The following is a 25,812-nucleotide window of genomic DNA, read 5'->3' on the forward strand; positions in this document are numbered from 1 at the left end:
ATTTTTATAGTTTATTATTTTTGTTATACAGTGATTATTATGTTTGTATATGTATGTTTTTTTTAAGAATATTTTATAAAAGTTTAAAAAAAAAAATTATTGTGTTTTTTTAATTTGTCGTACACACCAAAACAATTTTTACACTTACATAAAGGTAAATTAAATTAAGTTTTATTTACGTATGATATCCTAAGACAGAAATCATACTACTGTTATTCTTTACAATGTACTATTAACATAACATCATTTTAGCTATGTAATAAAAGTAATATTGGAATAACTTTAGCTTATCAATCGAGTAAAAACAAAATTACTATTTTTTAATTACTAATAAAAAAGTATTTACTTAATCCAGAGTTCGACTCAAGTGAAAGCTCAAACAGTCGCAATGACGTCACAATGAATTCCAAAGCTGTGAACACTGTCGTATGATGACGTAGTTATGACGGTACTTCAATGTTCGTGCAACAATAACAAGTAAAAAGTAGCTAGCGGCAATCCAACATTGCTGCATTGACAAGCTTCTTTGATGAGTAAGATCGCTATTTTTTTAAATAATGATGACAAGCTTTTTCCGTCCTTTCAATTCAGTTGTAATAATGCTATCATATAGTTGTTTTTTTTTGTGTAAAGTCTTTTTTTCTTAATTATTGTCATGGTTTTTTCTCGATAACTTTTGCTACATCATGATTTTCTTTTTTTTTTGAATTTAACTTATGTTTGGTGAATCAGATTATTTTTTCACAGCGTAATACTTAAGTTACTGTGAAACGCTTTTTGTATGATTAAGTTGTTTATATATTTCTTATATTTTTTTTTACTTTCAAACTTCCATAAAATAATGATTATATTATCAACATTACATTCGATTGTTATCAAAGTGAACTTTTTGTTTTTTTTTAAATAACCAATTATGGCTTTTTAAGTTTTTTTTTCTTAAATAATTATGACCACCGAAATTTTGCTTTTATCACGAACTGTTTTAAGCCATCTGCTTTTATTCTATTCCAATCCACCAAAGTGTATTTTCTATTTATTTGTTGACTTTTATTAAACTAAGCCTGCACTATTTAACTAAAGTTAAGACAGTAGGCTTAATTAATGTAGAGGTAACTTTAGTTATTTAGATAGTACAAAATTATTTTATTTTTCTTTGTACTTGATATAATTAATTAAGAGTTTTATATTTTTAGATTATCATATGGACTTTTAAAGTTCCGAATTGCCTTAAATAAATACTTGCTCTAACTGATACTTTTTTTTAATCTAATATTCTACATGACTTTGTTTTTCTAATATTTTTATCTTGTTATGTTTATAAATATGCAATAAATATATTCAACATGTGATTATTTTGTGTTGTCAAACATTACTTTATAAAAAACAGTTATCGACAGGTTTAGTAAAACTTGTGCGTTGTCAACTTGTTGAAATTTAAGTATATAGTAATAATCAAATCTGTTTTATATTTAGAGAGTTAAATATTTTTTTCAATGTATTTAGTAGTTTGAAAAACATTAAAATTTGTATTTGATTAGTTTTTTACTGATAGCTTCAACTAGGTTTTTGATAAAACTAACTTAATTTGTTTTTTACACCTTGGAAAAATTTCTTAATATAAATTAGTAATATTTATCAGATAGCCTTTTGTGCTTAATAATAAGTAGTAATTTCTTTGATAAAAATATTTTTATTTAACTTTTGTTAAAATTGATTTAAACTTAAGTTTTACAGTTTATTTCATTTAAATTTAATTATATTTATTTAAGTCCGAGTTGATTTTAGAAATTGTTTTTTATTTTGAGTGGATTCTTCATGCAAAAGTGTTTTTGTTAAGTATAAATTTAGTGGTTTTTATTACTTTACTAACAATAATTTGTATAATAATGTTTGTTATTTTAATTTATAAAAATAAAATATTTTTGTTTAATTACACTCGGACGAAAATAGTTAGTATTTAAAAAGCATAAGTAGTTTTTTTAACCAATCATAAAAATTTTAAGACCAGATAGTTAAAAATGAGTATAAGATTAACTTTATTAAACTATTATGGTGTTGAAAATTCAGTACAATTATTTATAAGAGTAGTCAAACATGTCAATATATAAAGCAAATTAGTTTTTGATATTAATAGAGTTTTCAAAAAAAATGCCTAGAAGATTTAAAAAAGATTATGCAAAATTATACAGTAAAAAGTAGGTCTGATTATCAGATTTGATATTAGTTGGTAATTTACAATTTATCAAAATTTGTTCAAAAATGCTAAACGTACGTAAGTTAAAATTTTTAATGTTTTAAATAAATTTGTATTTAAACAAAATGTTTTGTCTTTGTAGAAAAAAAAACGTTAATACGCTTTTGTTTTCGGGAGATGTTTGTTACTGTTTTTGAATTTCAATGGTAATGTTATAGCTCATCCGAAAGTTGAGTTAGTGTAGGGTTGGGCAGTTTTTTAACCATCCGGCCAGGTACGAAAAAAAATCACTTTTTGGCGGGTTGAGCATTTCAATTTCATTTAGCTCACAAAATTACTTGTTTAATTTGCTTCGAAAAAATATCAAATCCATGTGACCTTTTTTCATGTCTAGTATAATTTTCACATCTTCCGTAAATTGTACCTAAAACTTAATTTTCATTTAAAATCCTATAATACCTAGTTTAATCCAAAAGTTTGTTTAGCTAAATTTACGTGCCCGCGGGCCACAGTTGTACTTTTTGCGGGCCAGATTCCACTTAAAGTCTGTAAACAATGACAGGCCGGATCCGACCCGCGGACCTACATTTGTCACACCTAACTTAGAGGGTATATATTGATAAACTTTTCGTATTAATATCAAGAAAAAGGCTAATTTATTTAAGTTAATTAAGTTAGACTTATAGATGATGTTAAATGAACAAAATACAAGGCATGTTAACACAGTTGTTTAATTTTTTTTAAATAAAAAAAAATATCTATGAATATACTAAAATATTTGTACTTTTTTCTACCGACTGCATAAATATTTTCAAGCTATGGAATTTTTGTAACATTTTCCTAAACAAACTTCGTCTTTAATAATTTACGCAGGGATTGGTAAACTGCGGCCCTTAAAACATTTTTCTGCGGCACAAGATGTACTATTTAGCCGGATATATACCTTTAGAATTGTACAAAAAAGTTTAAGTGGTTAAATCTTATAGTTAGGCTAACAATTTAAAAATTAGAAGCTACTAGTGTCTTTATATTCAACATCTTGACATATTTTAAGGACAAAACGGTTTATTTTTATTGATAATACAACTATTCAAATAACTGGGGTCTACGAAAACCTTTTTGTTATACATTGCGGCCCGCGAGGTTTTGCGTAAATTTATAAAAATTGCATAAAAAAATTGATTATTACAAAAAATGACGCAACAATTAATCAATACAAAATTCAATTGCGAAATTTTTTTAAACTAATATTTCTATGTTTTGTATTTTTGCCGTTGAAATCGAACATTTCAACTGACTTAAGTTTACTAAAGCACGGTTTTTTAATGAAGAAATTAATTTTTTTGGTTACTTGTGCCTTTTCAGGCATTTTATACAGCCAAAACAATGTAGATATAACTGGAAGTTACGTTTCAGAATTCTTACATATCAAGCAAGCTGAAGAAGTGAAAAACTTTGAACATGATGATTTTTATAACGATTTCGAGGAACCTTTACAAGACGATGAGCGACACAACTTTGAGTATCCGGACAAAAACAAATTAGAATATTCTGTTCAAAAAAACATTGAATATCCATATCAAGACAAATTGGGTTACCCAGAACAACAGAATCATTTTGACAAAAAAGAAGAGAAAAATTTTCAAGACCAAAGTAGTTTAGACATTTACGAAAAGCAACAAAGCTATTTGGAAGAAAAAGAGCTGAACGATGAAAACTACTTGGATGGATCTCAAACCTTTCAGTATGAAAAAGAGCAAGCATTTACTGAGGAAAAAGAGAACCCTGAAGAAAACTTTTACGATCGAAATTCAGATTTCCCTAAAAAAAATTTTTACGATAAAGAACTAGAACATAAAGAAAAAAACTTTGATGAAAAAAAGGCAGAAAATTTCGACGAAAGCTTCAATGATGAAAATCTAGACGATTTTAAAGAAGAAAAAGAAATTTCTATAGGTATAAAAATGGCAGGATATTTTAGCATATTTGCTAAAACAGCTGGAAGTTTGCAACTTTATATTTCAGAGCTCATACCACGTTTTATTTCGTCAAAGCAAGCGAAAGAAATTGATGACTTCGAAGTTAATGATTACTACAACGATTTTGAAGTTGATGATCGTTTCCTTAATTATGAAGATCCTTTGCAACACGAACAGCAAAACAATCTTGACTACCTGGATAAAGGCAACTTTGAACTTCCGGATCAAGAAGATTATTTTGAATCAAATAAAGAATACCTTCAAGACAGAAGTAGTTTTAACAATTATGAAAACCAAGAAACCGATTTGGAAAAGAAAGAGGTATATGATGAAAACTATTTTCAAAATAGTTTAAAAGAATCTGAAACCCTTCAGGATGAGAAAGAGATAGCATTTACTGGAGAGAAACTTTATGAAAAAGATTCTGAAGATCGTGAAGAATACGATTTTAATGACAACTTAGACAACTCTATAGAAATGTTTCATGAAAAACAACTAGAACATCCAACAAAAGATTTTCATGAAAAAGATCAAGAATATTTCGAAGAAAACTTCTATGAGCAACAGCTAGTCGATTTTGAAGAGTTCGAAGACGAAATAGCAATTTCTTTTATTGAAAAAGTAACAGATATTTTTAGATTTTTTACTGAAACAGCAGGAAGTGTGCAAATTTATGTTTCAGAGTTCATACCAGGGTTTATTTCATTGAAGCAAGCAAAAGAAACTGACGATTTCGAAGTTGATGATGTTTTTTATGATTATGAACAACATTTTCAACACGAACAGCAAAACAATCTTGAGCACCCGGACAACGACTATTTAGAAGCTAACTTTGAATTTCCGGAGGATGACTATTATGAATATCTGGACCAAGGTCGTTACTTTGAATACCCGGAACAAGATGATTATTTTGAATACCCGGAACAAGAGGATTTTTTGGAGACTTATAAGGGTAAATTTCAAGACACAAATAGTTTTGACATCTACAAAAACCAAGAAAGAGATTTGGAAGGAAAAGAGCTGAACGATGAAAACTACTTGGATGGATTTCAAACCTTTCAGCATGAAAAAAAGCTGGCATTTACTGAGGAAAGACTTGAGAAGGAAAACGAGTACCGTGAAGAAAGCTTTTACCAACAAGATCCAGAATTTACTGAAGAAAACCTTCTTAACGACGATCTATTACTTTACGAAGAAAACTTTAGTGAAAACGAGCCTGAAAACTTCGAAGAAAACTTCTATGATAAAGAGCTTGACGATATTGAAGACTACGAAGAAGAAAAAAAGCTTTCACAAGATGAAAAACCAAAAGGATACTTTGAAATGGATTACATTAAACTCGCCTTCATTTTGTTCATTCACGCTGTTTACATTTTCATGGCTTCAAAGTTTGTTGTTTCATATATATATTTTTAAACTTTGAATTTAAAGTTCAAGATTATTATAAAGATTATAAATCAAGCAGATAAATATAATGACAAGTAGTGTAACTTACTCTGAAGTTTAATTATTGGTATAGTATGTTGTTTGCTAAAATACTTAAATTGATTCGGTATTCTTTGTCATAGATTTTTTTAACTTTATTTGTCTACAGGGTATAAAAAACTTATATAAAAGTTTTTAGGTCCACGATGCTACTTTTAAATAATTTTACTAACAGTCTTTATTTAAAAGTTTAATAACTTCTTATCTGCAGATGGGTGTCAACCAGAAAAGCAAGAAAAAAACCGGAGGAAACTCCTGTTGAAGCACAAGTGGAAACTTTAATGTTAGGAAAAGAAGGCGAAATTGAGGTTAGATTTTAATAACTTTCTTATCATTTACGAAACAAACTTATAAAAATAAGTTAAAATTATGTATTAAAACATTTGAATTGAATTAAGAGGGTGTACAATAATAGTTTGCAACGAATTTCTCAACCTATAAATACAATATATTTATTGCTTGAGCAAAATAAAATTAAAACTAAACAAAGTTTTTCATTAAGAAATTTGTTAATAATTACAGGAAGAAGAGGAAGATGAATTTTTTGACGGATTAATGGATTTAACCAGTGGAGATTCTCAACTTCCAGAAATTTTTCAGGAACCCGAAGCAGTCATAACAACGAGCGTTGACCCAAAAAAAATTACCTTAACTGAAAATGTTGTTGAAAAAATTAAGGATGTAGAAGCTGCTGTTGAACAACAGAAAGAAGCTAAATGTTTATTACTAATTATATTATTCTACATGTGTATTTAGCTTATTTAACAAACTTTAATTTTTTTTTTTATGATAATGTCTCACCTAAAAATGAATGACTTCAAAAATTCACAAACTGAATAAGTTGTTTATAGGTAACAATTTTTTTTTTTTAAACAATACAAATTAAAAATGTTGGCTTGTTTAAATATGTTTGCTTTATAGCTTCAAATTTCTCTTAAAATAAACTGCAAAGTTAATAAATTGTTATACCTCAAGTGCTTCAAAGACCAAGGAGGTTTACCAGGACTAGAAACCCAGGCACACTAGTTGGTGCACCAAGGATGAAGATAACAAGAAACCCTGAAACAATCGACCAATCAAGGATTAGAGCAAGTAGATCAACATTGATCAAAACAAGCAGAAACCCCGCTCCACCATTGCGCAAAATTTCAAAGACAAAGTATTAATGAAAGAGACGATCATCAGCTTAAGAATAATAACTTGAATAACTGAATTTTTAACACGTAACTAAAGAATTAAATAAACCGGATATAAATTAAATTTGATTTTTGTTTGTTATTTTTATTTTTTAGATGAACTGTTAGTTTTATGAGTATAACATACTCTTTTTAACTGAAAATTTTATTGTTTAAGAACTTAATACTATAATATAAACTATTACAAAGACTTTTATTTAAGTTGTATTGCATAGCTTTAATTTTTTCTACAATACTGAAACTTGTAGATATTACACTTTATTAAAGACTGTTGAAAACTTTTTTAGTTGGCGGCAACGTTTACTGGAAAAAATTCATCGCGTGCAGAATAGTTAAAAATGAAATTAGTATAAGTTTAAAAAACTCAAGGAAAAGTTATAATTAAACAATTATTTGATAAGCTTTACCGTTAATAAAATTGAAAGATGAGTAAATTTCAAAAATTTTGTTTTAAAAAAAACTTATTTTAATTTTATTTGAACAAGATGTTTTCAAGCTAAACATTACGCCGCGAGCCATATATTCTAATTGGCAAGCCGGATCCATCTTTGCATTAGGGGTTTAGTACCCTGGTCATGGAAGGAGGTACTAAACTTATCCACAACCTATGTTTTACTAGAAATATAAAAAGCTTAACTGCTTTAGTTTTATAACTAATTAAAGTATTGTACAGTAGTTGCTTATACAAAATTTTAACACCTAATCGACAAAAGCGAACGATATAACTACAAAATTTATAGCTTTTAGTCAAGTAAAGCTTAAAAGAAAAAAAAAGATAATAAATTAAATTTATAAAAGGGAACATTTGAGTCAGTAATTTAGTTTGAAATGTTTCTAATATAAAAACTTTGTGCAGAGCTAAAACTAACATCAAAATATATACAATAAAAACTTAATTTTTAATCAAGTTTCAAAATGGTCAAGTAAACAGTATTAATAGAAAAGTAGTAAATGCTGAGCTTTTTGTATTCAGTAAAATGTAGACCTTTTTTTTAACTTGCTTAACCAAAATTAATTTAGAAAGTTTTCTATTACTAAAAAAAACAAGTTAAAAATTAGAAACTTGTGTTGAAAATATGTTTTAACTTTAAGTCATCTTAATTTTCGAGTAATAGAAAGTTGTTGTAAGGAAGGGTGTTTGAATCTTTAATTGGTTAACTTTATAGTTCTAATTCGAAAAAGCTGTTCTTGGAAACGTTTCTAAATAAAAATGCTTACCAATTTTCGATTGTTTTTTTAGATTAAACTTAATTTCTTCGACATTCATTTAAAAGCTTTTAACTCTTGAATGCACCTTAACTTTAACACATATTAGAGCTCAAAAGCAACACTAGTTTTTCACAAGTTTATAGGCGCTTAACTAATTAAAACAAGTTTTTACCATTATAGTTTTTAAATAAGTACAACAACCGTTTTTTCATGGATTCTAAATTTATTAATAAGAATAATATTTGTACAACAAATTATGCATTACAAAGTACTATATTATAGATACAGTAAACTAAAGAAAGTAAAAGTTTTTTAACTGCTTTATTAATTCAACACCTTTAAAAGTAAACAATATTTTTCTTCCTTTTACAGAATGAATTCCATCATTAAATTAAAGTTCAACCAAGCTAGTCTTGTATTCACCAAACTAAGTTTACATTAATTCTAAATTTGTGAAGAATTAAGTCAACTTATACATTAATTAACACGTTTACAATAAAAACAAAAAATTTTATAATAATCTTTAGATGCAGACAATGTTTTTTTTCCTGTTTAAATTCCATCATCACGGCCCGTAATTTTTGTTGTAATATTCGTTGCGCTTATCTGTTAAAAAAACTTTTGTTGGAATGAAAGAATAATTAACAACAATAAAAAGTGTTAATAATATGGTAGCTTAACAATTGTATATAGTTCGAAACTTTACCTACTATTTTAAAGGCTTAAAGTAAATATAAAATAAATCAAATCAATTTACATTTAGCTTAAATGCTCTGAAACTAACTAAAGTTGATTTTTTAACTAGTTTTTACTTACACATAAGGTGGTGAAGCACTTTTGTTTTTTTAGATGATAAATCTTCAAGAAGTTGCTTTGCTTTCAAAATGTCAATCATGGAGTATCCTGTTTTCGAAAAAACAAGATAAAATATAAAGTCTGTTTTTATTTGATAAAACAGTAAGTAAAATATGACTTTTGTTGGACAGTTTTTAGAGTTTTTCAGTTAATACATTTCTTAAAGTTTAACTTTTTTGACTTTTGTACTTTTTTTACTTTAATATTCCACAACAAACCTTTAAGTGCAATATAAAAAACGCTTTAGATAAAATATTAAATTTTAACTCAGTTGCAAAATTAAACCGACCTTTGATCACGAAAACCGGAGGTGCTCCCAAATTAGGGGAATTTATTTTTGTGTCGGTGCACTCCTGCACAGTTTTGATGGTTCTGCCTCTACGACCGATAATGAAACCGACTGATGACGCATCGACCGAAACTTTCATCGTCTCAGCTATAAATGGCCTGTATAGCGGTTAAATTTTGATAGAAGTTGACAATTTAACTTAGTTTGAGTTATTGTGGTAAATAATGCAAACACTAGCTAATTTTTATAACAGATCATTGCTTAGAACTTTGGCAGTCAATGTGAAATTTAATTTTGTATTTGTATACTCTAAATTAGGGGTTGGCCGCAATTATATACAAATGGCTAGACGTAAAAAAAGTCATTGGCGGGCAAGAGCATTTGAGTTTCATTCCACCCAAAAAGGTTCTTTGTTATCTAGTTAGTTTAAACAAAAAACTAATTCTATTTAACTTTTTTCTTTCCTATATTTAGTGAAAGTTTTAATTTTTATTAAAGTTGGCTAAGAATCCTTTTTTGCTATTCATTTCAATTCCAAAAATATCTATCTTAGTTTTAAAAAATTGTTTGAGGGCCAGAATTACATGCTCGCGAAGCGAATTTTTAACTTTTTGGATTTCACTTAAATTTTTAAACATAAAAACAAATATTTAGTTTTTGTAACAACTAGTTTGTTTACAATTGTGCACTTATAGACTTAACTTCACCTTTCTTGGGCTTTAATAAGATTTTCTTAACGTTAGCAAGCTGGCTCGCTGGACTGCACGTTTCCCACCCCTACTTTAAACTATTGAAAAGACTACCTTATATTTTTGAAATGCGCCACTTCACCAAGAATCCATTCTTTGACTATTCGAACTGACTTCTGCGACCCGCAAACAGTGAATACTGATTCCTCGTTTCGACTCGGGCTTTTTATGTACGTGCTCGTCAGGTGTCGCACTTCTTTTATTTTACGACCTAAATTTCATAATGTAGTAAAGAGGTTTTGGTAGAAGTACAGGAAAAAAGGTAACAAAATTTTTAAACAATATGACTTAAGGATACGTAAAGCAAGATTAGACTTTAAATTGGGAATAGGCTGTAGTTAAATGCTTTTGTATAAATGAAAAATATTAAATTTACGATAAAAACAAAATTGATAAAAACATTCTTTGATAGATAAATTTGACTTTTTAAGGTTGCTTATCAGTTTGAAAGGTATAACACTAAAATAACGGTTCGAAAATGAACTTAGTGCATAATACTAACCGTTTACCCCTACAATTTCAGCTACAAACTTCGAGCTTGGCACTCTCACTTTTTCTTCCACGTGATCACTGCTTATAACTTCTCCAAGCTGCGAGGGCAGAAGCTTAAGATCGGGACCGGAGCATTTCAGGAAGTTTTGGCACAATTTGTTATCACCCGCACACATCATTGGAGCTGCTTCAATGGTTGGAGAAGCTTCAATAACCTGGTGTTTGTTGTTAAGTTTATCAAGAAAAAAAATAAGTTAACAACTAAAGTTTTTAGTCTTTGTTAGGTGTTATTGTTTTAAAAGGAGTTTGTTAAAGCTAAAGAAAAATATTTTTAAATAATAAGATAAAACTTAAGATTTTTAGTTAGAAAAGTCATTTAAGTTTTTTAAGTTCAATATATAATTTACGCATAGCACTTAAACTATAGATTAGCACTACATTCGAAAGCTAAAATTGAATTTTCTTCAAGTGCAGTATTAACTAATATTCGTTTCTTAATATCTTTTGATGGGATTTTTAGACATTGTTACTAGCTTGTGGCATAGTAACTAGATTTATTTAAATTAAAAGCTATACAAGTTAAAAAAAACAAGCATTTTCATAGCAAAGTTAACATTCTGACTAATCTGGCTTGTAGTAAAAACGAATGAAGCACTAAGTAGAATGATTAAGATATAAACTGAAAAATATATCAAAATCTAGCCTGCTGATTGCAATTTGAACCGTCGCAGTTTTGTTGCAAGCAATTTGACCTACACAGACGGTCAACTTTCAGCCCATAAGAATAAACACTCGTCGATTTTGTGTAATACTCACACAGAGGCTTGACCACAGGATGAAACTTGCCCGCCGCATTACTTATCGGTTTGTCACCTTCCATTTCAAATTTGCACAACTAAGTAAAACTTAAATTAAAACTTAAACTGACACTGTAAATTAAAAAATTTGTAAAAACATATACATTTGACCTTTAAAAGTCTACAAGTTAGTTTTGACTAAACTCTTTTTTTACTAGTGTAATAAATTGATATCTAGTTTGTGTGTGTAAGATCTTGATGTTCAAACTAATAGAGTTTGAACAGTAATGTCTAAACAAGTCTAGTAATTCATGACATATAATTGTGACAACACTTATCCTTAACTTTAAAGATAGAAAAATAATCAGTTTTAGAAATTATGTGAGAATATAACTAGATATAAGCTTTAAATCTTAATACAGTTCAAACATTTAATCAGGTGAAAACAAGTTAAAGCATTACTTTGCTATTAAATAGAAACTACTTTAAGACAAGATTAAAGTATCTGATTAGAAATTAATTAGAATTTTTGAATATGTAAATTTCTTAATTGTCACACAAACGTACGTAAAAATCTCGTTTGAACAAATTGGGTTTCTTCAATGTTTAATCAAATTTTTACTATACTAATTGTAAGTATTTCTTACAGAAAATTATTTATATAATCACCTTACGTTTATTTTTTATGCTAAAAACTTTTAAAGCCATTTTATTTTTATTTTTTACCAATCACTAAAATTAGAACATAAAATAGGTTTTAAATATAAATTGAATTTTCAGTTGTTTGTACGTGTTTTTTTTAATTAACATTTAAAATAAAAGTAAGTAGTTTTACAGTATACTATTTTGTTTTATAGAAATTTTCACTGAAATTGATTTCTACCTGTATAGAATTAGATAAAGACAGATCGTAAAGTATGATTTTATGTTTAATCTAAAGTTTAGATAGTTCTAAAATTACTATAAACCATACTAAAATTATAATAATAGCTATTTGCTAAAACTTGGTTATTTACTTGGTGAAACTAAAAACAGTAAATATCACCTTGCTATCATAAAATTACATCGTTAGTTGTAATTATTATAACTTTGAATAGTATTAATTTTTAGAAAATAAAAAAATATCGTTATTTTTATATAATGAAATACTTAATATAGGTTAATAATGGACTGACAGATATTTAGTTCGTTAATTCTACTATTTTAAGTTTTAAGTAAACTACTACTTGGTAAACATAAAGTGAAATTTTGTTATAATAGTTAACTTGTTCTTTTATATTCTGTTTTTTTTTTAGTTTATATGTAAACTTACAATAGTATTTAGAATTTTATGCAGTTTAAAAAAATATTTATATTTTATTGTAAGTACTTAGTATATACTTAGTATATACTTGGTATTCTAGTTATTTTATTTGTTATTAAACTATGAAAACACGTTGATAATTACACTTACAACTTTTAAACTACTATAAATTATTTTTCTTTTGTTTTTAGTCAAAAGGAATACTTCGAAGTTAGAAATAAAATATTTTAAATTAAAAATCTGTCAAAATAATTTTGTTATAAAAACTAAATAGAGGAGGTAATCAGAACTTTAATATAAAATTAGTATATTTTTATTTAAAACCTTTTGTAAAATTTACTTTTCATTTTTGATAAAATGAAAATTAAAGCTCAATTACCGAACCGAAAAAATAAATAAAAATTCAAGACAACAAAATTGTTATCCTTCTACACTCTATACTATAAGTGTATAGTTTTTAAACAATTTTAAAGATTCATTTAGAACTTGTGAAAATAACTATAATTTTTAAGATATATTTTTACGTTCAAAAACTTCTTTTAAAATAGAAAATTGTTTTATAATAAAATATATTGTTATATTATTTCAAAAACTTTTTCTTGATCTCTATATAAAGTTTGAGAAAAAGTCGTTTATTTATGTAGTGAATATTTATGTATCATTACTTTCTTCTTTTTTCATTTTTTTCTAAATATATAGAATGCTAAAACACTATTTTTGGAGTTAGTCTGGTTTGAGAGTATGTTCGATTTCCGCTCTTCAATAGCTTTAGTATATATATATAAAATTCAAAGCCCAATCTAAAGGTAAAAAAGCGTAAAAAAATCTTAGTTAGTTTTAAAGATAAGGAAAATAATTGGATCTAAAGTCTAAACATTTTTTTTTATTACAAAAAAAACTAATCGAGCTAAGGTAAAACTCGTAAATTAAGTTAGAATTTAAAACTTCATTAACTTTATTAAAGTATCAAAATTGGCTCCTATCCATATGTACTTCAAGAACTTTTTTGTTCAAACCGTATTTAAAAAAAACATTCACAACTACTTAGTATAGTTTTATGTTTATACGGTTTTTTACTTCTAGGCAAGTAAATATGTCGTCAAAAGTTTTAATTTCTAGCTGGAATACCTTATAGGCGCTAAAAATTAGAGCTAATTATATTTTTTAATACTTTATATAATTTAACTTAAAACGCAAAACTACCTACCTTTTTTAGAAAATCAGTTTGATTCAGTAGTTGGCCCACAACCATTTATTATTATGATAAGCTAAATAAACTGACTAAATTGTAAACTATTTAATTAGACTTCAAGATAGTTTTTTGAACTTAGGTGGTCTAAATTTTGGTTCATTAGTATACCACAAAAGTACAAGATATCGGGATTTTTGTTTATAGGCAGTTTGTTATCAGCCAGTACTTATAGGTTAAAATTTGCTTCATAGTTGTAATTTAGTTACATTTTGTTATAAAATTTTCACATGGTCATTTTAATCAGTTTCTAAAGTGAAAAAAGAAAAATATTTTTTCAAACTGCATAAAGGATAAGCGCTTATGTGCTGAAAATAAGCAAAAAATACACAGAGTGAAATAATGGGGAAGTTTTTCACAGACTAAGTTTAGAGAGTCTGACTTTTAAGAGTGGAGGATAAAATTTAATAGCTAGTTAATAGGATACAAGTTTAAGTGCATATTGTTAAAGTTATAGATTAAAAATTTTACTACAAGGGTAACGGTATTGTCTTATAGGTTGTAGTGTAGAGTTTAAGCTTAACGAATTAACGTTTAAAGGATACAATGACTACTTAGTGAAGAATTGAGGGTTGTAACGCAAAGTTTTAATGGTGCTATTTATTAGGGTTAAGGGAGTTAAGCTTTGGGTTTATTGTGAAAAATGACTTTTTGTTTGAGTTCAACATCTACACCACGAATTCCCAAACTTTTTTTTAATTGAAGAAATTAAAAAGCTATTGCCCCCTCCCCAACAAGACTACTCAAAAATTACATTTAAAACACCTTGGAACCTTTTTTTGCTCTTCATCTGGAACTCAAGAATATCTAATGAAAGTTTAAGAATTACTAATAAATACACCTAAGACCTTTTTTTTTTCTTCATCTGCAACTCAATTAATATCCAGTATAGGTTTCAAAATTACTACCAAAACACCTAAAACCTTCTTTTTTTTTTCCTCTTCGTCTGCAACTCAAGAGTATGTAATACCTTAAATAACATTCACTTATTCCTACTAGAAGTATTTTACCAAGTTGTTTACTACTGTTAAATCATTTAAATTTTATATTAATACAAATACTATAAAAAAAAGTTGTTTTAATCGAAAACAAAAACTGATCTAACAAAACTTCTTTATCAATTTTCTAATTTGTAGAATTTAATAATTATTAATTTTACTCGCAGTTTATATTAATTAGAATATTTATAACGTTAGTTAGATAAATTATTAAAACCTTTTATATTTTTCATACTTAATGCTAAAATAACTATTGTTTAAGTTTTAGAATAAACATAAGAACAAAAACTTTATTTTGTAAGTTTTTGTAAAACAGTTCAACGAAATAAAAAAAAACAAAGAAAACATTACATTATGAATAGACAATTTTTTGAAGCTTATTAAAGTTTTTATAACCAAACAAAATTTAGTCTGATGACTTTAAAAAATATATACTAACATAAAAAAATAAGCGATTTTACTAATAAGTATTTTCTAAGTTAAAGTTTCCAAACTTCCATAAAAAAAATAAAAATAATAAAACGAATTTCGTGCACGTGTTTAATTAGACACAACGTGTTAAACTTACTAAATCAAAAACTGAAAATTATCCTTGATCATGATTGAAAACATTTTGTTTAAGAATAGTCCTAACAGTTTTTTCTTAGTGACCTTAAATACATTGGACTTAAACAAAAAACACAAAACTAGATCGAATAAAACCTAAAACTATTTTTTTTAAACAAAATTTGTATACAGAAACTTTTTATTTCTTTTTGAACGTTATATATTTACATTTGATCATAAAATTTATGTGATTTGTTGTTTAACGTAATGAAACTAAACATAAAAGACTTTTTAATGATAAAGAAAACGACACAAGGCGGACCAAAGTATAAATACTTAAAAATTTTAAATAAATTTTAGATTTAAACTACTTCCTTGTTCTAATTAAAGCAAGCTTACTGTTTTGATCATTTCAAATAAAATTAAAAACGTTATTTACAAACCTTACACTTAAACAGTCCTGTAAAAACGAACTAATCGTTCTCGTGGAGCAGTGCAGACTTTGAAATTGTTAAAAGCAGTGAAAAAATTAAGCAAAAACGAGTTTATTTTTCACTTCAAAGCAAAACTTGCCAGTTACAAGCCGGAACCTGTTCCCTACTGGTAGGCATCTCCCTAATAAACTTCAGCATTTCCTCGTTTTTCAACCACGGTTGCTCCAACAAGATCGAACAATCGACCCTCTCCTCTTCGGGCTGTAAAAGCTTCCTGACCACATCCTTGGCTGGCTCTGATACACCGCCCCACAAGTCTTGCCGGAAAGAGTAGCTCCGCTGCAGTATCTTGCTGAAGAGTAGGTCGCGGTTTTCGTCGTAAAAGGGGTACCTGCGCACGAGCAGCATAAAGAGCACCACTCCCAGCGCCCACAAGTCCACCTTGCTGTGGTAGTGGCAGTCCTGGGTCTTGTTTACCAGGGACCTTATCAGCTCCGGCGCGAGGAAATGGGGCGTGCCGACCAGCGTCTTCATGTAGGACAGCTCGTCGTTGAGCACTTTGGACAGGCCAAAGTCGGAAAGCTTCAGCTGCGTGAACGGCCTGTTGTCCATGAGTAGCATGTTCTGCAGCTTTATGTCTCTGTGGGTGATGCCGAGCGAGTGCAGGTGGCTCGTGGCCAAAGCTGCTTGTGTGAAGTAGAACTGAGCTTTCTCTTCGCCCCACTCTTGACGGGTCGTGTTGTTGATTCTCGTGAAAAGATCCCCTCCAGCAGCGTACTCGAGCACTATGTACAAGAAATCTCGATCGATTATGACGTCATACACGCCCACTATGTTGGGGTGGCAAACGTCCTTGATTATGCGGGCTTCCTCGAGTTTACTATCCTCTATTTGTTGCTGGGAGCTTGACTTAAGAAAGAAATGTGTACTTTTATCGCGCCTTATTTTTTTGGTGGCACAGTTTAGGTTGTTTGGTAAGTTATAAGAAAAATAAACTTCACCAAAGCCTCCTCTGCCCACCATTAGGCCACTGCGGTAGTTTTTATTTATAGGTGGAGGCAAAATGAGGTCTTCTGTTTTGAAATCGATGAAGTAGAGAACTTCTACTTTAGCCTGGCAAAGACTTATGGTTGATTGTGAATTGAGGACCATTGGAACTTGAGGAGTCAACTTCACTCCATTGACAAATGTGCCATGTCTTGAATGGTCAGTTATGTAGACGGTGTATTCTGAATTGTCATTTTCCTTGTTATCCAATCTTTTAATATTAGTTTATAAATTATTTTTTTCCAAAAAAAAAAGGCAAAAAAAAAAATCAAACTAAGTTAAGTAAAGAGTATTTTCATAAGTATTTACAATAGACATTGTTTTTATGGAATAAGATTAAAGGTTATCAATTTTTACATATCACACATTACATTTTTACATAAAAGTTACAGTTTTTATTTTGATAAAGGTTTAACGAAAATAAATATTAATAATAAAAATAACTTCATTACTTATACAGTGTAAATTGGTAGCAATAGTTGACATTTTAAAGTGAACTTACATCTTTTAAAGATATAAATAAAGCTTAAACTAAAACTTATTTATATTAGTAATAAAATAATAATAATCATAAAAACTTATAATATTATTCCATAATCACTTCATTTATGCTAATAAAACTTTGCTCAATTTAAAAATTAAACAGCTTCAATAAACGATTACTAGTGATTTAAGTTTATTGCAAAACTACAATTTCCCAGTGGCAACACTAACAGTGATCATTAGTTACAAAAAAAATCATAAAATAGATTAACTGTCTGATTGTAGTGACTATTTAAACGGTTTTTTTTTTTTTAACCTTACCTACTTTTCTTGTTAGAATTATTTTTCTTGTAATTTAAATTAAGACTAAAACAAACATATTCTACTTATAATAATGTGCTCTAAATTTTTCATTAATTAATCATTTAAAAAGATTGCCATTTTCTGTTTTTTTTCAGATTGCCAGGCAATTTTCGGTTTTCAATCAAATAATTTTAAGGGTTTTTTTGGTTTTTCATAAACTTGTAAAATCTAATTTTTATAAGGTAACTTTAATACAATAAAAATAATTTCAAAGATCATACTTATTTAAAAAACAGCTGGCTCTTTTGAATAATTTTACTTAACCTAGGAACTAATTAGTATATTTTTCTTAATTTTAACAAGATTGACTAGTGCCAAAACTTAGTTCAGTCTTACTTGGAGGAAAAAATACATAAACCACTGATCTTTTACAACTTACCTGTTTTAAGCGTCTCAGGCCGCATAGTAGTTAAGTTAAAATATACTAAAACTATTTGGATTTGTACAAATGTAAGTTTGATAAATCTGACGTTTTTAGTCAATTTTAAAAAGATTCAAAAAGGTCATACCTCAGAGGTAAAGATTAAAATTGAAAAACAAATAATTTTATCAATAAATATATACTTAAGTAATACTAATCAAAATAAAAATATTTTTTGTAAAGCGTAAGCTTCTAAAGTATACTTTTTTAAAATACTTTTTTGTTTTGTTAGTTAATACTTTCAAGTTTTGTTTTATTTTTCTTTATAACAACTTATATTATACTCTTCTTAATTACACCACACAAACAATTCCCAAAAAAAAGTTTAAAAACGAAAAGATAGTCAAAAATGATTATAAGTATGTTTATGGTATAAGATATTTTTAAATTTCTAGTAAAATTTTTATTTACTTGGAAAGTTATTCATGGAATGATATGCTTAAATTACTAACTAGGTTCGAAACAGAGTTAGTAAAATAGTTGAATTTAAAGTCTTTATGAGTGTTATCCCTATATAACATATTGTAAAATAAAAGCATTAGTATAATTAAAATTAACTACAGTAGACTACCGCTTAAGTACGCAAATTGAACCCGACCAAAAAGTGCGTACTTAGCACGGGTAGTGCGTACTTTTTGACGACATAGTATAATATTAAATTTAGTTGTTTGTTTTCTTTCTTAAAACTAGCCACCAAATAAACAAGTCTTTTTATTTGAAATAACATTTGATACACAATTATAATCTGCAAAATTTTTTAATAGATTTTAAAATGATTTATTTTTTCTATAAAAAGTTTCTACATAATGCTAGTCAAGCTAAGTTTAGTTTAGTTAATACATTTAATATAATTTTCCATTAACTAAAAAGTGTTTGATTCTTTTTATTTGAAAGAAAAACGTTTCAGGACTGTTTTTGTAAGAAAGTTTATATCAGTAGAAACATTTATAGTATAAGTGCACAATGATAAGATGCTCATTATTTTTTTTTAATTTTAGTTTTTTGTTGTTGTTGCTTCTTTTTATATGTTTATTTTGACTTTATAAAAATTGTAACTAGTTTTTGTGGTTAACTAGTTTTGTATTATGTCACATTAAAATTAGCCTTTCTTTTGCAGATATTCTGAAAGTTTTTAATAAAAAAAAATTAGATTAGAAAAATGATTGGAAAGCGTCAGAAAATGACTCTATGAAACAAGTCTTTAGAAAATATCTAAGTCTCAGAAAATTTAGAATTTTTTTTGTCTTTCTAGGTAAGTGCGTACTTAAGGCGAGGTGCGTACCAAAAAAAGTGCGTACTTAAGCGGTAGTCTACTGTAATGTATACAAAAAAAAAGAATGTTAAGATTTTTTGCAATAAACATTCAAGGCTTTAAAAATATTCATAATATTTAACACTACAAAGATGGCAAAAACTAAACTATTTTTTGTTAGTTATAAATCAAAACTTTTTTTTTCACTTTTTTTTAAGTGTTTTGATTTTTCATAAATTCATAAAGAGTGAAAACTAGACCTTTAATCTTTGAATAACTTATATACATTTTTATGGATTAAAGTTGTAGTATCAGTTTTTAGAGGTTAATCATCTTTGTCATTTTATAAAGACTTATAAAATGCAAATCTTGTCATAATGCATCTTTTAGACTTATACAATATTTTGATTTCAAATTAAACGAACAAAAATTAATTCAAATTTGTAATTAATGAGCCTGAAAACACTGAAACTACTTGAAAATGTCAAGCTAAAATGAAAACAGCTTGAATACCTTTTTCTTATCTAAAAACTATTTTCTATATTTCGATAAATTTTTAATTAATTTTGATATTTTAAACAGGTTTAAAAGTTTTTCAATGTGTTTTTGCTATAACACTAATGTTTTAAAAATATGGTTTATTGAATGACAAAAGAAATTGCTCAAAATATTTGGTCCTAGGACCTGGAGCACAAAAAACCTTTCGGTTATCGAGTCGCACAACACTTAAATACCTTTTAATGTCTTGTCCAGGACATAGATAAAATATCTCAATTAAAACTTATAATAATTGTACTAACAGTAATTTTCTGATTTCTAAAAACATAGGGCATAACAAGTTGAGAGGACCAATAAGTTTAATCTTGAAGTCTTTTGGCATTAGAAGAACATATTTTTTAACATGTCATCTAAAGACAAAAACTAACTTTTGTCAATTTTTTATCATGATGTGAACTTATTTAAGCTAAAATAAACATACTGATTATAAAACAGCAAAATTAGATTAGATAACTACCTCCCATAAAATTAAATTGTTTTTTTTTATGTTTATATATGAAAAACTCAGCAAAATCTTTTTATAAAATTTAGAAAGATAATGAACGTAAAACTACATAGATTTTTTTGAATTCATGTCATAAACATGGGAACGGGTCACTTTTGCACAAGCGTCACTTTTGCACGAGGGGACACTTTTGCACGGCGACACTTTTGCACGAGGAGAAACTTTTGCACAGCAACATTTAAATTTTTTTTTTTTAACTTAAACAATATTTGCTACTAAACGCAAGTTGTTTTGAATAAATAAAATGTGGTAGTTTTTCAATGAAGTTTTCATTTGAAGTTTTACGTAGAACAATATAATAACGTACCACAACTCATTAATTTATACTTATTAGCTTAATTTAAATAAAATAGTTGAATACACTTCTTTAATTTTAAGTACATTAAATAAAAATAATCTTAATTTTGTTACTTTTTAAACAGAAAGATAAACTTAATTTAGTAAGGCTTTGAAACACAAATTTTGAGTATTATTTTTACTTATTTCTTCTTGATGTTATAATTAGCATTATATAGCTGTTAAAAAAGTATCTTAAATTTAATTTTGTTTCAAACAATTGTTAAATTAAAAAAAAAGATTTAGTTAGTTTATGAAGTGTAAAGGTATTTTAGATTTTACCTGATGTTTATTTTTATTTTTTAATTTAGCGTGAGAATAAAAAAAGCAATAAAATAGCGCTTTTTTCATGATTTAAACTTAGATTATTTCATTACAATAATGTTGCATTATCATGATAAGCCAATGAGAGAGTTACATTTGGAAGTTTGAACTTATGTTTATCAAAAGTATCAAGAGATGCTTACACCAGCATTCCATGATCATAAAATAAGCCAATGAGAGCCTAACGTTAATGTCCTTAGAGCGTTAGGTTTTTATTTTTGTTGTTAGTCAATGTATTTAAATACTTGATGTTGTTTGTTCTACATCATAGCGTAAATAAATATAAGTTTGTGGCTAAAATTTTGCTTTTTATGTTAACCTATAAATTTTATATCAAATTATGTTTTTATCTTTGTTATGATAAATAAACTATAAGTGTTATTTTATTTTTTCATTATGTGTCTTCTAGTTTAAGTGGTCTAGGTTTTGATGCCTAGGTTCATCATATGAACAAGAAACTTGTAACCGTATAATAAAATATATAAAAAAGGCACAGTTGTTGATTAATATATTAAAATTCAAAATAAACTAGAACAACTTAATTACACTTAAATTATTTTTTATCCTAGTTTCTAAATAAATTAACTTTATTGTCCCTGGTATGAATCTTATATAAATAATTTTATTTTATCTTTTCTTTAGTTTGTTTCTGACATTAACTTTTACTGTTTAAGATTTTAGATCTTTCATTTTTTGCCTTTAATATAGGTAAATATATTATAGGTAAAATTATTTATTTTTCAGTTTCTTTTAATGTTAAAGACTTGGTAGTAGCTACAATACTTTTAATTAGCCTGCATGCAAAATTGATTTTCGTGCAAAAAAGTTATTGTGCCAAAATGTCGCTGTGCAAAAATTTCATTGTATAAATGTGGCATTGTGCAACAATGCTGTCATAAAAAAGTGTCATCGTGAAAAAATGTCGCCGTGCAAAAGTGTCCCCTTGTGCAAAAGTGACCCTCTGTGCAAAAGTGTCCCCTTGTGCAAAAGTGACCCTCCTTGCAAAAGTGTCGCCGTGCAAAAGTAACCTTGTGCAAAAGTGACCCTTGTGCAAAAGTGTCGCCGTGCAAAAGTGTCCCCTCGTGCAAAAGTGACCCTGCGTGCAAAAGTGACGCCGTGCAAAAGTGTCCCCTCGTGCTAAAGTGACGCTCGTGCAAAAGAGTCGCCGTGCAAAAGTGTCCCCTTGTGCAAAAGTGTCCCTTTGTGCAAAAGTGACCCTCGTGCAAAAGTTTCCCCTCATGCAAAAGTGACGCTCGTGCAAAAGTGACGCTTGTGAAAAAGTGACACCCACCCCATAAACATATAGTAAAATGATTCAAAAAATAAATTTAAGTAAAATTAACAAGATTGGTAAGCAACATTTTTATAATTTAGCCTAACATTTCTCAATTTAGACCAATTTAGATTGAATTTTTTTTAAGTGGTTAATATTGCTCTTTAGGGACTATTTTGGCTGTCAGGGGGTAAGTGTTAATTAGTAAGGCGGAAAAAAGTAAGTTGGCTGGTGTAAATTGTAACTGGTGATGGGGCAATATCTAAAAATGGGGCAGTTTATTTCAGCCAAGAGGGCATTTATGAAAATGAGCTTTGGAAACTCTGACACAACATTGTTGGTCGGCGCCCAGTTGATCTTAAAACCAGATGAAGCGACATAACCTATCAGAAAAGTTGTAGTTGAGTAGCTTGTTAATTTTAGAAACTTTGTACATTTTTTATTATTCAATTTCAAATTATTTAAAAAGATATGATCCATGAAAAATATCATAAACCTTATGTGTTTTTAATGAAAATAAGTTTGATGATGACAAAAATTTTTTATCTACATGATATATTTTTTGTATCAAATCAACATTTCACTACTTAACATGTAAAAATTACTTAAAATTCCAGATTTTTTTCAAAACTTCCAAATTCCAATTATTTTTTAGGATTCCAAGTTTATTGGCCACCCTGAACAAAGGTAACAATTTAATAAGTTATTTAAATAAACACATAGTTAGGCTAGGGCTAATTAGTACAATTATTAATTTTTTAGAAATATATTTAACACAAAAAAAATTAAAATTGCCATAATAAATCCTAAAACAGAATTTGTATGTTCAAGATGCAGCTTTTTTCTAAAACTTAATTTTTTTTAACATACGATTTTTAAAGTTTTATTAGGCATCATACTGAAAACAAAGTTAGACACTTTAAACTTATATTTAGTTATAACACATATAAATGTAAACATAATGTTAAGACAGTTACACTAACTCAGAAAAAAAATGAAATAACTATATAGAAAACAATGGTTTTTAGTATTTACAAAGCAAATAAATAAAATAAATAATGTTTGTTTTAAAATCCATCAGTTGGGTACTTTAGATATTTTCAGATCTAGTAAAACAGTAAACAAATTTTTTCTCCAAAGATAAATTATTAGGGATCAAAGTTCTAAATATAGCTTTATAGCTTAAAAGTATAGTTTCTATAGCAGCATAAAATAAAGTAACAGGTATAGAAAGTTGAACTTTTTAATTACTTTCAATAAATTGTGATTTTAAAAGATCTTGATTCACGAAAGTTAAACTATGTATAAAATTGTTTTGGTTTAAGAAAAGCTTTAACTTTTGTCAAACTTTTGGTTTAAAAGTATAATTCATAAAACTGTTAAACACATAAAGCAGTTTTATCTTTAAATATAAGCTACAACAACATTTAATAACTCAGGTTTTAGAGTATATGTATAATATTTTAGTTTAAGTTATATTAAATACTTACAACAACTAACAAAAAGAACATTGTAACAGTTTCTGGATATTATAAATTTTTAAAAGTTGTTTTTTTGGACTAAACATAGTTCTCTAACAACTAGATTCTATCATTAATTAATTTTAGTTTATATACACATTCTTTTTAATATTTTATGTGGTCTAGTACCTTAAAAACTGCTTCCAGTTAATTAATGAAAAGAAATTTCAAAACAAATTATATTGATAGCATACATTTTCAAGTTTAAAACCATTTAAAAAAGCTAATCTTGTTAGTTACACATAATCAATACACATAAACTAAATTTTGAAAGGATATTTAAAAAAGCTTAAATTTTAAGTGTTGATTTACATAAGCTAAATATATTTTAAATTTTTATAAACTTTGTATAATACTCTCTTTAACAAAAGTTCAGAAGATACAAATTAAAAGTTAATGAACAGTTATTAAAGGCCAACAACTTTAAAAGTATACACTAAAAATATATGTAAGACACAAGACAAAAGATGACTACATCATAGTGAAATATAAAAATTCTAGTGAATTATTAAGAGTAATTTTCTTAATATGGTAAATATTGTAGCTTGAACAGAAAGGAGTGATGTTAAAATTAAAATACAATTTATCTATATATTTTTTGACATAGATGAACAAGATGTCACATTAAAAATTACAAGTCACAAAAAAAAAACAGATAGATTTAAAATTATTTAAACAAATTTTAACTGACTTGAAAATTTGGAAAACCATAAGAGGGGAGACCACCATGATTTTACAAGTTGATCTTATTTTTTAGAGTACTTTTTAACGACTTAAGACAATTCAAAGTAGCTTTTGAGAAACAAGCAATCAAGTTCATGAACTAAATAATTTCCTTATATAAGGAGCTAACTAAAAATAATTAAAAAGACTATTTCACTAAAAATCTACGTTCTCCTTCATTTTTTTAACCAATTTTCTTTAAATTATTATAGAAAATTCATTACTAGTATTTAAATATTATTAATGGGAGAATTTTATTAATTCTGGAAATTAAACAAATTATTGAGAAAAAAACACTTTTTTTGTCTTAAACTTTTGCATTTTTAATATTTTTATAATTTCAACATTGAAAGTCTTTTAAACTATATATAAAATTTTTCTAAAAGTTTTAGTCCTCTCGCTCAAAAAACAAAGGTAGATTTGTTTAACTTTTTAAATTTCCTAGAAAACTGACCCTAAAAATGATGTGGTCAATAAGTATTTTTGGAAACTTTTTACAAAAATTGCAATACCTTAAAACTAAAATATTTGTTTTATTTTTTTTTTAAGTAACTCGCAGTTTATACTTAAAGCTTTAATATAAGAGCTAATGTTTTTTTTTTTAATGTTATAACCTTTCTCCCCTATTGCCTTATTATAGGGTTTAAATTTACTCTTATTACTTAGTCAGCTTAGTTATTAATTTTAAAAATTAAAACATACATGTTACTTATTAAAGTTTTTAAATTTTATATTTGACACATTTGAAGTCTATTTATTGACTTAAGTTTATTGTTTGCAGCTACTGCTATTACTTTTATAATAAAATCTTTTTTCTTAACCATCTACAAGTTTTAGTAGGGTAGTTTTTAGTGGCCTGTTTGTTTTTTTACTTTAGAAAGTGGCAACCTACTAATAAACTAAACTGTTAAGTTAAAAAAATAATAAATATTATGGTTTAGAACATTTGTCTATAACTATAACACAGACTAAATAAAGAAGTCTGCATTTTTAATTCAAACCAAACTTACAAAACTAATTAGAAAATATTTAATAAAAGAATGTAATAAAAAATCATCATATATCTAAAGTATAAAGCTTACCTGTATATAATAAAATGAAGTTTACTGAATGATCCAAGTAAATTAGTACTCTCTATGGCCTGGGTGCACAGAGAGTAGTCTTCTTGTGATCTTCCAACAAACAGAGACTCTTTTACTAAAGATTTAAAGTGGAACTCTGGCATTATTGGC

The 25,812-nt window shown here is 27.1% G+C and overlaps 2 protein-coding genes across 9 annotated transcripts in view; one reads left to right on the top strand and one right to left on the bottom strand.

The window, feature by feature from the left end:
- The window catches only part of LOC145837220 (receptor-type tyrosine-protein phosphatase beta-like), a 40,964-nt gene extending 39,693 nt beyond the window's left edge, over window positions 1–1,271 (top strand). For all 8 annotated transcript variants that reach the window (XM_082945003.1, XM_082945009.1, XM_082945004.1 and 5 more), the window contains one exon: window positions 356–1,271. In XM_082945003.1, the coding sequence (XP_082801129.1) occupies window positions 356–432 (77 nt within the window). In that variant the 3' untranslated portion in view covers window positions 433–1,271. The remainder of the gene's footprint in view (window positions 1–355) is intronic.
- Window positions 1,272–15,811: 14,540 nt separating this feature from the next.
- Window positions 15,812–25,812, bottom strand: LOC145837295 (myosin light chain kinase A-like). The gene is made up of 2 exons (XM_082945102.1): window positions 25,663–25,812; window positions 15,812–17,033 (listed from the first exon to the last, which is right to left on the bottom strand). Exons 1-2 carry the CDS (start codon window positions 25,803–25,805, stop codon window positions 15,899–15,901), a joined length of 1,278 nt encoding a protein of 425 aa, XP_082801228.1. The 5' UTR covers window positions 25,806–25,812; the 3' UTR covers window positions 15,812–15,898.

This window comes from Thalia democratica, chromosome 5 (genome assembly GCF_965202585.1).
Source record: "Thalia democratica chromosome 5, ktThaDemo2.hap1.1, whole genome shotgun sequence".
NCBI classification, from domain to species: Eukaryota; Metazoa; Chordata; class Thaliacea; order Salpida; family Salpidae; genus Thalia; species Thalia democratica.